The sequence below is a fragment of the Dasypus novemcinctus genome, chromosome 5 (genome assembly GCF_030445035.2).
Source record: "Dasypus novemcinctus isolate mDasNov1 chromosome 5, mDasNov1.1.hap2, whole genome shotgun sequence".
Classification (NCBI taxonomy): domain Eukaryota; kingdom Metazoa; phylum Chordata; class Mammalia; order Cingulata; family Dasypodidae; genus Dasypus; species Dasypus novemcinctus.
In genome coordinates, this window is record NC_080677.1 from 167,213,240 (window position 1) to 167,226,406 (window position 13,167).

General features: G+C 53.7%; 1 protein-coding gene across 4 annotated transcripts in view; it reads right to left on the reverse strand.

Moving 5' to 3' along the window:
• The window catches only part of PTER (phosphotriesterase related), a 50,794-nt gene that overhangs the window by 19,955 nt on the left and 17,672 nt on the right, over nt 1-13,167 (reverse strand). For 3 of the 4 annotated variants that reach the window (XM_058297914.2, XM_058297915.1, XM_004468883.5), the window contains exons 2-3: nt 4,890-5,355; nt 3,076-3,341 (exon numbers count right to left, since the gene is read on the reverse strand). In XM_058297914.2, the coding sequence (XP_058153897.1) occupies nt 3,076-3,341; nt 4,890-5,321 (698 nt within the window). In that variant the 5' untranslated portion in view covers nt 5,322-5,355. Of the gene's footprint in view, nt 1-3,075; nt 3,342-4,889; nt 5,356-8,242; nt 8,306-13,167 lie in introns of all 4 variants that reach the window. The other variant, XM_058297916.2, reaches the window with a different exon arrangement.

The window sequence follows — 13,167 nt, forward strand, 5'->3', positions numbered from 1 at the left end:
CCTTTAAAGTGTCCAAGCAATTGGATGAGATGTCTCTCATTGCTCAAGGCAATCTACTCAGTTCACTGTAGATGGAATCAGCCATAGATGTAATCAATTTAAGTCCATGTGATTTAAGTCCTCGAGATGTCCAGTGCTTGCTTGACCAGACACCTGGGCACCGTGGCCCGGCTGAGCTGCCACGTGAACTTAGCGCTCACAGTCGTGTGGTGGTTTGGAGCTGTGTATCCCAGGAAAGTGTGTTCTGAAGCGAAATCCATTCCTGTGGGTGTGAGCCCTTAAAAGAGGACCTTTACACGAGGTTACCTCATTTAAGGTGTGACCCAGCCCAGCCAGGGCGGGTCTGAATCCTGCCCCTGGAGTCGTTTGTAAGCAGAACGAAACTCAGAGCACAGGCACGGGGATCAAGACGCTGCGATTCAGTGGACCCGGCAGAGAAGGAGAGACCAGGAGATGCCATGTGCCTCTCCATGCGACAAGCCAAGGACCAAAGATCTTCAGGAGCCAACCTGAGAACGCCACCGTCTCTGGGGACAAAGCACTGCCTTGATGACATTTTCCCTGCCTCAAACCGTAAGGGAATAAATTCCCATTATTTAACCTGACCCCTTATCATGGCATTTGCTTGGGCAGCACAGGAAATGAAGACAAGGTATTTGGGAACTCAGTATTTTATGCATGATTTTCCTGTAAACCTACAACTTGTCTAATAATAAAGAGCTTTAACTTTTTTTTAAAAAAACTTTCTGACCTTGACAAAAATAAGTCAGTAAACCTAACATCCAGGGTAAGAAGCACGTAACTTATGAGGTGAGAGATGGAGTTGAAGGGCTCTAAAGTATTACTAAGAAGGAAGGTGAAATTATTCATTAGATTTAAATTTAGTAAGTTAAATAGACACATTATATTTTCTATTAGAACCACTAAAAGAATAGAAATTGTGTGCATACCTTCAAAAGATGTAATGGGGAAAAAGAGAAGGAGGAAAAAGAAAGCTTGAAAAAGAAATCAAGGAAAAAGAAGAAGTGGAACAAGCGTGTCAATGATCACAGTCAATGTAAATGGGCTGAATTTTCCGTTTAAAAGACAGAGAATGTCCATCTGGGTAAAACTCCAAGCCCGGCCACATGCTTTATAGGAGACTCATCTAAAATATAAGTACTCTGAAAGATGGAAAGTAAAATAAGGGGGAAGATATAAGTGCAATACTAACACAAAAAGACTGGTGTAGTAACATCAGTATCAGATTAAAAACCTTTTAAAAAAAGAGCATTATGAACATAGAGAGAAAGCAGCTCAATATAGTTTTGATATGAGTCAATTCACCAGGAAGAAAAAACAATTCTAAATTTCCATGCATGTAATAACACAGCTTCAAAATACATAAAGCAAAACTTGAAAGACACACAAGAAGAAAGTAAAAAATAACTGATAGATTTTTACTTGCTTCTTTCAGTAACCAATAGACGGAGCAATTTTAAAAAATCATTAAGATGATAGAATATTTGTTTTTAACACGACTAACAATTGTAGAACATTAATATAACTGCAGAAGAAATCTTTTCAAGAATCTAAGAAACACACAGATTAAAAATAAATATTCTCTATGCTCTTTTGTATGTATGCACACTCCACAATATTTAAAATATAATAATGAATCATCATTATTGATTACAGATGCTATACCAGAACCCCACTGTCTACTCCCAGACCGTGGAGATTCTGCACTGGTGAGCTCCACTTTCTACTCGCATACTGTGGAGACTCTGCACTGATGAGCTCCACTGTCTACTCGCATACCGTCGAGACTCTTCACTGGTGGGCTCCACTGTCTATAAACTGTTTTCTGTCTCACTCTTTTTAGCTCACCCTTGTTGGTGAAATTCTCCACGGAGCCGATGGGACCAGCATCAAGTGTGGCGTCACTGGAGAAATCGGCTGCTCCTGGCCTCTCTGAGCAAATGGTAGAGTCAGAACTTGAACTAGGGTCTTTCTGGGCCCCAAGACCCGACTCCTCACACGAGGCGCGGTCCTTCTCTGACAAGTTCCTGGAACCGCCGCCCTATTTTATTAGTACAACCGGACGATTCTTGAAAGCGGTCAAGCACTAACCTTGACACAGCCCAGCTGCCTTCACCTGGTCATCCCTCAGTTTCCCTTTCATACCGGCCGCTCTGGTTGACCCCAGTTATAATTGCTTATGTTTTCTGCAGAGGATTTTACAATCTGCGACGTGGACGCACTTTGCCATCCCTCCTGCAGGACTGCTGGTTTATTAAATAGCAGAACGTCAGGTCTGCCGATCAGCATGGATCGGTCTGTTCAGATGGATTTGCTCCAAGGTGCAAGACAGAAGCAACTGTAATGTATTATTACTCATTGTTCTGTGCGAATTCCTTAATAAGCCCTGTCTAAAGGCGAGCCTCAGCACGGCCCGAGGCATTGCCATCTGTTTACAGAGCCTACTGTTTTCCTCTCTGGACACCCCGAATACAGTACCACCAGCCACACTGTCCTTCTGAACACTGCGTTTCCCAGCTTTCAGGTGACAAGTCACCAGTCACCACCGTGACACAAACGGGAATGTGATGTACAGTTTTCTGCTCTGGATGAAGTCATTCACTTTCCTTTTATATTTGCAGATAAAGTGATCCCCCTACAACTGGCCAAGACTGAGCCAGTGGAATTGGCAACGACTGTAATCACCACGTGACACAGGGAGGTGAAGTGGAAAGTGATGCCTACCGCGAAAGACTCGATGAGTTACACAGACGGTCCACGCAAACCCCTCAGGCTCTGCCACGGAGCGGGGCGCGGAGGCGGCACACTGAGTTGCACGGCACCAGCTGAGACCCTGGATGCGCGGCGACTTCCAGGAGCCGCCCCAGGTGACCAGAGCTTCACGGACCTGAGGGCATTATCTACTTGGCCGTCATGGTCCTCGGTGGTTTGCACTAGTTTTGTTTATTTTTAGGAGGTACCGGGAATTGAACCCAGACGTCGTGCACGGGGAGCAGGTGCTCACGCACTCAGCGACATTCGCTGCCCTGAGCTGATTTCTGAGACGCCTCTTACCTGTCTAGATGCGACATGACCGTTTTGGAGATGTCTGCGCCTGCTTCCTGCAGGATGCGGATGATCTGGAACGGGGCACTCGGGTTCCTTCCAGGGTGGATGATGACCGGGCAGCCGAGCTGAGCCTGGGCCTGAGCTGTGGCCTCGAGGACCTTCCTTTCACTTTCAGTCAGAGGCCAGGAGCAGCCGATTTCTCCAATGACGCCACACTTGATGCTGGTCCCATCGGCTCCGTGGAGAATTTCACCAACAAGGGTGTCGGTGAGCTAAAAAGAGCGAGACAGAAAACAGTTAAAGACAGTGGAGCCCACCAGTGCAGAATCTCTACGGTCTGTGAGTAGACAGTGGAGCTCACCAGTGCGGAATCTCCATAGTATGTGAGCAGACAGCGGAGCTCACCAGTGCAGAGTCTCCACGGTATGCGAGTAGACAGTGGAGCTCACCAGTGCAGAGTCTCCACGGTATGTGAGTAGACAGTGGAGCCCACCAGTGCAGAGTCTCCACGGTATGTGAGTAGACAGTGGAGCCCACCAGTGCAGAGTCTCCACGGTATGCGAGTAGACAGTGGAGCCCACCAGTGTGGAATCTCCACAGTATGCGAGTAGACAGTGGAGCTCACCAGTGCAAAGTCTCCATGGTATGTGAGTAGACAGTGGAGCTCACCAGTGCAGAATCTCTACAGTACGTGCGTAGACAGTGGAGCTCACTACTGCGTACTTACCACGGTACGTGAAGCAATGTTTCTTTGGCCATTCATTTTTTGAAATGTATTCAACATCCATTTAATTAATATTGTACAATGAGAAAGGCATTTTGCTGGTCAGATCTCAAATCCAACAAGTTGTTCTAAAACAAAGATCTGATAATATCGTACTGTGATTATTTAACAAGAAATGTGCGGCTTTAGGGGGTTGGAGGGAACAAAAGTGACTTAACGTGAGTCAGAGACGGGGAAGACAAAAGCTGGCATTTAGCCTGGGAGCCCCAAGAACATCAGAGAGCGCCGCCGGAGCTCGCCCGCGGCCCGCAGCGATTCTTCAGTTCCCGCTCGGGCCTGGGCCCGTGCACAGGGCACCCACAGCACAGGGCGTGCCCACTGCCCTCCAGTGCACGCATTTATTGCTAGGAGGGCTGAAAGAAAGTGTTGTCCTGAATACTTCTAATTACATAAATATATGAAAAGGTAAATCCACTAGATAGGGAAAATTACGGAAAAAAGTTGAAACACAAAGTATTTAAAAAATTGTCTTTTGCAAAGGTAGCTGCCGTTCCTTGTCTGCAAAATAGATGGACATTTATGTGTACATATACACACATGCAAAACGTGTAAACAATTACATGTATGCATAGAAAGAAAGCACACACTAGTACAAAAACGCTTTGGGGCTTTTTCTTCTTTTCCTTCTGCCCGTTCTTGCTTAAGGTCTTATGACAACAACAGGGAGGTGGATTTTCCTCGTTTTGTAAATGGAGAGGGAAACCCAGGTGGACGTGCCAGCTCTCTGGCTGCCATACTTCGCCCTGCAGTGTTTTTTTATTGGTGTTATTATAAAGTCCAGGGGAGCGGATGCTGCACAATGGAAGGTTACAGTGGGAAGCTGAGGCTCAGGGCAGGCCCCGCACCGGGGCAGCGCAATGAGCTCAGGCCCGCGGCGCCTTCGAGGCCGTCCGCACCGCTTCTTTAGGAAACGGAATTGGGTCTCGGTGGCAGGTGTCTGCAGCCAGCAGGTCCCGGCAGCACAGCCCGCAGCCTGGGAGCCGGCGACATCCCCGGGCTGCGGCGCCCGGATGCTGCCGAGGGCCGGGCTCCCTACCTGCTCCACAGGCATGGCCCGGGTCTCCGCGGAGTGGGTGGCGTCCACGTAGAAGCCGGTGCCGGCCAGCACGTGCACGCCGCTCTGCTCCGCGAGCCAGCGCAGGGCCCGCACGTCGCGGCTGAGGCCGCGGGTGGTGTTCTCCACCACGGCGCCCCCGCCCGCGGCCCGGAAGCGCAGCAGCTCGTCGCGCACCGCCTCGCGCTCCTGGTCCAGCCGCAGGTTCTCCCGGTGGCAGTACGGGTTCTTCTGCACCCAGTACATGCTGCTCATGCTGATGGGCTCCAGGGACGCGGCCTCGTGGCCGGGGGCCGGCGCGCAGAAGCAGCAGTCGTAGGTCATGGCCAGGTGCTCGTGCGTCAGCGTGCGGCCCAGCGCGCTCGGCTCCACGGGGCCCAGCACCGTCTGGACCCTCCCACTCGGGGCGGACATCGCGGCGGAGCCAGGGGCTGCTCTGGGGCGTTTTCTGGAAGAGAGGAGGCCAGCGTCGGAAAATTTAACACGTCCCGCCGTGTGGGTCTTGGGACGCTCCCCTGCTTCCCGGGGGTCCCCTGCTGGACCTCACCCCAACCTCGCCCCAGAGACACTTCCTGGTTTCTTTTCCTTCAGGCCGTCTCGTCAGCCGCAGCTGGGCCGATTGGCTCGTTCAGTGGACACCACTCAAAACACTGCACAGCCCACGACCGACGTCACACCGCCAGGGCCGCTGGCCGTTTCTCAGCTGGACTAAGAGCACTCGGCTCCTGCTGTGCCACCTGCTCACTGCCCACGTCGCCGAGGGCCCGCGGCCAGGCGGCCCGACCTGGGAGGGGGTCGGGGACGCCCCAGGAGCTGCCCGACCTGACGCGGAAGCGAGGCCTCCTCCAGGCCTTTCAGAAGCACTGGCGGCAGGAACTGAGTGGCTGCAGTCCATGGCACCGCAACCTGCTGTCCCTGCAAAGGCCACACCTGCCCCTCTCTAGCCTCTACCTTCACGGGCGGTCAGCGCTCACCAAGCTCCAGGCCCCAGAGCTCCTCCCGCAGGACCTTTCCTGAGGCCAGCCCTGCACAGGCAGCCTGCCGTCACCCGCTCCACGGCCCAGGGCGCGGAGCCCGAAGGAGTCACGCCCTCCAGCGGCCCCCCGGCCTCCTCTGGCCTCTGAGCACAGTGCTCTCATCTGAGAAGAGGCGTTTCATAGTGAGGACCCCTCAGGTCCTTGAACAGCTTAAAGGAAGCCGCAGGTAAACACACCTGGAACAGCTTAAAGGAAGCCATAGTTTGCTACTTCCAGGAACAGGCAGGCAGCTCCTAGGTCCCTTCCTCGCAGAGGAAGCAGCTGGGTGGGTGGGAGAGCTTGGGAGGGGCAGGCCCAGGAGGAGGCGCTAATGGGAAGGGAAGGTACGCAGGTACGTCAGGCCAGGTGGAGGGCGCCTGCTCAGGTGGAAGCACCGTGGCATCCTCAGCCTGGTGGAGCCACATGGCGCGCAGGGCAGGCTGCAGGGCGGGGGCTGCTCTGCAGGGAAGGCTCCCGCCTTGGACAAAGTGCAGCCCGAGCAGCAGGGCAGCCAGGGCAGCCAGTTCAGGCCCTCGGGAGGGTCCTCGGCTGACCCTGCGTCCCACGGAAAAAGTGCAGCGTCCCAAGGGTCGGCCGCTGTGTCTCCACTGGGGTGCCCCCCCCTCCAGGGTTCTCCCTCCATGGGGTCTCCCCCCGCTTAGGGGTCTCCCTCCACCTGGGGTCTCCCCCCACTGCAGTCTCTCCCCACTTAGGGGTCTCCCTCCACCTGGGGTCTCCCCCCCACTGGGGTCTCCCTCCACTGGGTCTCCCCCCACTGGGGTCTTGCAGCTGCATCCTGCCGTCTCCTGGGTGGTCTTCCATGGGGGTCTTCTAGATGGTCCCCTGGCCTTCCCCCTGCCTGGGGGTCTCACAGATGTAATCAGAGGGGCACGGGAGGCTGAAGCGCAGAAACTCCTTTACGAGAGAAACGACAACTGCCGATTTAATTGATGCTGTTTGAAAGAGCAAAGTTGCTAAGTTTCAAGCTCACAAGCTGTGAGTCTTTGTGAAAGAATCACTTAAGAAATGTCACCTCTTCTGGGAAATCCCTCTAACACTGTCTGGCAGGATGGCTGAAGCTTCCTATGATCACACAAATGTAACCTACACTTAACAGGGAGGAAAAGATTAAAGAACCAGAGCCAAACTGCTCGAGCAGCGTGTCTGGCAGGCGCTCCACGTGGACCTGACGTGGGGCCCTACGCAGCCGGGTCAGCCCGGGGGCTGCTCTTCGCTCAGGACACCGGCAAGGATGTGACGGCCTTGGGCCAGGGCCGTGGGCGCGTGCCAGCCATGAGCAGGCGTGCACGGCCAGCGCGGCACCTGGGATGCGCCTCCGTGACCTGCACAGCAGCTGGGCGGGGAGGGGATGGGACGCAGCACACTGGAAACGGCTTTGTAATTCAGGTGCATTTGGGGGACAGAGGACCGCCTGCCCTCCCTATCACAGACGGACATGGGACACGAGGACTGCGGGATGGGGTCAGAGGGGCACTGCGCACCAGACACGGCCGCTCTCCACCTCAGTGCCCTCCTGGGCTGTGAGCCCACAGCTGACACAACCCTGGAAGGGGCGAGTGCGTCCAGGGCTGCCCGTGGGAACCTGGAGGGAGAGGCCTGCCAGGCGGCGCGGGCAGAGGCGCAGCCAGAGGACGCGGCCAGCTCCGGAGGCGCCGTCTAGCCTGGCTCGAGAGAGGAGACAGGAAATTCCCACTGTAAACCCACTGTGTCACAGCAGCCCTGGCAAACTTAGACGAGAAGGAGGGCTTGTCATTTTCAAACAACAGATGAATTTTTACAAACTGTCCAGAGGCCATTCCTTTCGATTGCTCTTACAGCCGTCTCTACAATGTCCTAAAATACAGGCACACTTATTCCCACTCCCAAAATGCTGAACGCACGGCGGGGTGGGGCACCCGGTTGACAACTGCAGTCGGTATTCTGACACTGTGAGGGGACACTCCAGAAAACCCCCAGAAGAGGACCTTGAAAGGCCAGCCTTCTGAGCTTGCATGGACATGGATAAAATGGGGCAATAATTACTTTGAGGATTTTTCCTGGGCTGCATCAGAGAAGGTGTCTAGAAGCTTACAGATATTAATATTATATGCAATATGCTATACTTGGAGAAAAGACAGTTGTGCATTTGGTAGGAAGAGTGGTCTATTAACAGCTATCACACTCTAGCATCCACGTCGTAACGGATGTTATTCCCACACCAAGGTCTAAGCGCGCGTGCACTGGTAAGTACATCTTGGTACAGCTCTTTGATGATCAGCGTCCTTCTCGCCTCATCCACGCGTGCGCCCGAGCACTTACTGATCGTCTGCGCCGAGGATGCCGAATGAGTAGGGCGGGCAAGACCTGACTCTCCTGAGGCCCCTAGGACAACAGAAAGTAAGCTGTGGGGAGCAAGAGCCGTAAAACAGGGTCTGGCACAAGCACAAGGATGTTTTGGATGGGTTGGTAAAGAAAGAAAATAATCCAATGAACGGAGAATCAGCTGGAAGGAAGCCAGTTTTCCAATTGCAAATAACCAATCTGCCTAATTATTGAAGATTCTGGGGGGAGTAGTTAGGGGCAATTTTCGCTGCACTGAGGGGTTTCTACAGCTAGCTCACCCTGCCCGCCCGCGGTGCTTCAGATTCTTGTCTCCTGCGGCCCATTCGCGCTCTTTTGCCTGAGGTGGACCTCTGCACCTCTGCACATTCTACAGGCCAATGAGTGCGATTTCCTCTGAACCCAGTACCTGTCCTCTATAAAGTGCCCCCTTCCCCGAGCGCCTCTGCCACGGCTCCTAGACAGGCTCCAGGGCTGGTCTACAGCTCCAGGCACGATGATCCAGCACTGGCCTTAGGGCTGGTCTACAGCTCCAGCGCGATGGTCCTGCACTGGCCTTAGGGCTGGTCTACAGCTCCAGCGCGATGGTCCTGCACTGCTTTAGGGCTGGTCTACAGCTCCAGCGCGATGGTCCTGCACTGCTTTAGGGCTGGTCTACAGCTCCAGCGCGATGGTCCTGCACTGCTTTAGGGCTGGTCTACAGCTCCAGTGTGATGGTCCTGCACTGGCCTTAGGGCTGGTCTACAGCTCCAGTGCGATGGTCCTGCACTGCTTTAGGGCTGGTCTACAGCTCCAGTGTGATGGTCCTGCACTGGCCTTAGGCTGGTCTACAGCTCCAGCGCGATGGTCCTGCACTGGCCTTAGGGCTGGTCTACAGCTCCAGGCGCGATGGTTGAAGGTCGTTTAACAAGGGGATGCTTGGTGACCTGGTTTTCAATCCTCGCCCCCAGCTTCTCCCTCATCATCGCACAGTGAATCCCAGGTCGAGCCCTAAGTGGGGACGGGGAGGTGCTCCAGGCCGGGCTGGGGAGAGAGGAGGGGCCGCAGATGGACATAGCGCCGAGGGGGCAATGCAGAAGCCGCTCTCTGGTCTCAGAAGTTCCCGCAGAACCAGCTCTTTTCTCCACAGACCTGGCCCTGCAAGCTGGAATGTGGTTTGTGACAACAGCTTGACGCTGCGTCCTGCTACGCGGCGTTCCTGAACATTCCCAGCTTTGCGGAAAACGCAGGCACGTGTCCTGGTCCCTGCCTCCACACTCACAGCTGAGCTGCCAACGTATGCAGCTCTATGACCTTTACTACCAAACAGTCAGGAATCAACAGCCTCGCCTGAACACCGAGAAAGAAGCCCACTGCGCTGCACTCAGCCATCAGCCCCACAACTTCCAGCTGTGACGAGTCAGCGGCTGCTCCGCGCCCATCGCAGGCACTGTGGGCTCAGGGGGCTTCCCACACGACCACCGGAGTGGGAGGGGGCGGGCCACCTGGGGCTCCGGATTCTAGACAGCAAAGAGGCCCCTGGGGCAGAGGTGCCAGGACGGGTGCTTCTAGAAGAAAGAAGCTGACAGGGAGGGAGGGAGGGGGAGGAGAACAGAGGGAGGGGGGAGAGAAGAGAGGAGAGGAACGAGGAGGAGGGAGGAAGGGAAGGAGGGAGGGGACGGGAGGGGAGGAGAAAAGAGGGAGGGGGAGAAAAGAGGGGAGAGGGGAGGAGGAGGGAGGGAGGAGAAAAAAGGGAGGGAGAAGAAAAGAGGGAGGGGAAGAAAAGAGGGAGGGAAGAGAAAAGAGGGGAGGAGGAGGAGGGAGGGGGAGAGAAGAGGGAGGGGGAGGGGAGAGACGAGGTGGCGGGGAGAGCAGAGGGGGCAGGGGCAGCAGCTCCGCTCAGGCCCAAACCCAACAGTGCTCGCTGGTGAACAGTCACGAGAGTTGGAGCGCACGCAGTGTGTCATCAAAGCTATCCGTCACGCCCTTGTGCGTTTTTAAATTTGGAGTCGGATTGTGGGGAGCCCTGCCCATTCTCGGGAGGGTCCCCAGCTCGAAGCCGAGAGGCGGCTGGACGTAGGTGTCCGGTCTATGGACCTACCAGGCCAAGAGTGAGGCAGACGAGCCACTGGACAGCAGGTGCGGCCCCCTCGTGGCCGTGCTCCCCCGACCTCGGTCCCCACAGAGGGATTCTGTCTGTGGAATCCGAGCAGCAGGTTGTCTCCCATCGTGAGCTGCTGCTTGCTGTATTTGTCCCTGAGTGATCCTGAAATTCGTGCTACTACGTTTTAAACGCCAAACACGGCTGCATTACTCACGCGATGTCACCGGAATGGCTGGTACCCACGCAATGTCACCGGAATGGCTGGTCCCCACGCAATGTCACCGGAATGGCTGGGTCCCCATGCAATGTCACCGGAATGGCTGGTCCCCACGCAATGTCACCAGAAGGCTGGGTCCCCACGCGACGTCACCGGAATGGCTGGTCCCCACGCAATGTCACCGGAATGGCTGGGTCCCCACGCGACGTCACCGGGAAGGCTGGGTCCCCACGCGCTCTACTTGGAAGCCCAGTGGCCCAGGAGCAGCTCGAGGCTCGTCCACTGAACGGCTGGGTGGCTGTGGGCCAGGACAGAACCACTCTGAGCCTGTTTTCCTCTGAAATGAAGGGTTTGGACGAGGTGACTTGCTTCCGTAATGTCCTTTAACTTGGAATGGATGTTATGGACCATTAGATCACTTACTGTGAAAGAAGGCTGCACTTTAAAAATAGCCTTTAAAATGTATGTTTTATACAAGGTTAAACTCTTCTCTTTTTTGCTGAAGTTTATAAGTGGATGGTCACATAATATGTAGAACTATACCCCAAATCCCGCTAGACTAAAATATCCTACATGTAATTATTTTTCTTTTATATGCAAATATGACAGTCTAGTTTAAATTATGCTGCTCAGTGATAAATGAAGAGGGCAGAGGCTACACATGTAAAATTCTCATGTGACAAACTAACATAAAGAATGATGTGTTTTCCAATACTTTCCAGAGGATATGACACAGTAGACAACTATTCAAATTCCAAATACCCGACTAAATGTCCAAATGCCCAATAACCAAGGGGTTTACTGGGAATTACCACTACCACAGCAGTTCTAAAACAGAGTGGAGCCGGGCACAGATTTTAGTTGGGTGTGAACAGCTGAAGAGTAAAGATATTTAAAACGTCCACAGCGGTTAAGGGATTTAGCTTACTCTCGCAACACAGGAAACACCAAGCCATCATCTGGGTTTTTTCACAGATAGAATTCTAGTTTTGCATTTTAGGTAACTAATCTCCTAGCTACGTAACTAATCTCCCAGCTAGGTAACTAGTCTCTAGCCAGGTAACCAGTCTCCCACTAGGTGACTAGTCTTTTTGAAAAGTTCTCCATTTTAAGCTCAGGGTCCTGAGGCTGGCGGGGCATCCTGCTGCGCGGCCGGGGAGAGGGCGCCACGAGGAGGAACGTGCTCTCCAGGGACCGCGAGCCAGCACCGGCTCTGAGCAGGCCCCGCACGGGCGGCGGGAGAGCCAGTCTGCCCAACTTCTCCAAAAAGCAGTTTAGCAACACGGATCTGGAGTCCTGAACATGTTATTCTACTGTCAGGAATCTGACTCAAGGAAATAGACATGTACAAAGATTTCATTCCGGCATTACTTAGAATAGCAACCGGAATGTCATATATTATGCATATATGTTGGAGTGCTATTCTTATGCAGCTATTCAACTTATGTTTTCAAAGAATATTTAATGATAGGAAAATGCTTTTATTGTAACATGTAAACAGCATAATAAAACTGCACTTTAAGGATGATAAATTTATAGATGGAGAGTGTATCTATCTGTATATAAACAGAACTTAACAACTGGAAATATTAGAATGTTATTTTTATATTTGGGTCATACAAGGAGGGAAGATAAATAGCTCTTCATTAAAAATTTTTTTTACTTCCAGTTTTTTGTTTTTTTTTATGTTTACATACTGCATTTAAAATCAAAAAGTTTTGGGGAAAATTAATGTTACCAGAATAAACCCATCAGATACCTCTATTAATGTAAATAATACAGACCCTGGATCTCCCAAACTGAAATGCACGGACGAGCAAAGAGCAAAGGTTTTCGCACGCGGGCGCGGGCTCAGAGGCCCCTTTGCCACGACAGAGCCGCTGGGCATGCGCCACGCCTGCGCGTCCGGGGCTCCTGTGGGGCTACTTCAGAGCAGAGGTCGGGCCGGTTTTGTGGCCGTGGCTCACCCTGGGTTGGCCGGGTCACTGTGAGCTGCCCCTGACGCTGGACGTCCCGGAGCTGCCGCGGTTTTGAAGAAGGGTCAGCAGACTGGGCCCACCGCAGTCCGGCCGGCCGGGCTGAGCCCACTGCGAGGTGAGCCCCTGCCAGGGCTGGGGGCGGGGCTGCGAGGAGGGTGTGACAGCAAAGCGCCAGAAATTAGGAAATAGGGCTCCTCGTCTTTTGTGAGTGAAAAGGAGTGGGACTAAGCAAACAAATTCTAAGCAGGATGAACCAGTAAGGATATACCCATAAAGAACCCTTTTCTAAGCAGGACTAGCGGCCTTTGGCAGACTAGCAGAAAAGCAAGAAGCAAGCTGAAATGAAAGCTGTTACAGATCCCATAAAACTGGAGGGGCGCAAGAGCCTCGGCTTGGCGGGGGCCTGGGGGGCAGGTGGGGGAGCCCTGCCCCTCCTGCTCAGTGCCAGGCGCCCCCGCATTGGCTGGCCTTCACAGGGAGCCCCGCGCTGACACGACTTAGGGCACGAGGCAAGAAAAGTGGGGGCCGTGTCCAGAGTCCCAGGAGGGGAGGCGACCTGTGCAGCCGGCCGATCGCGTCCCAGCCCAGGGAGCGGCGCCCAGCAACGGTCCTCAGACGGAATTCC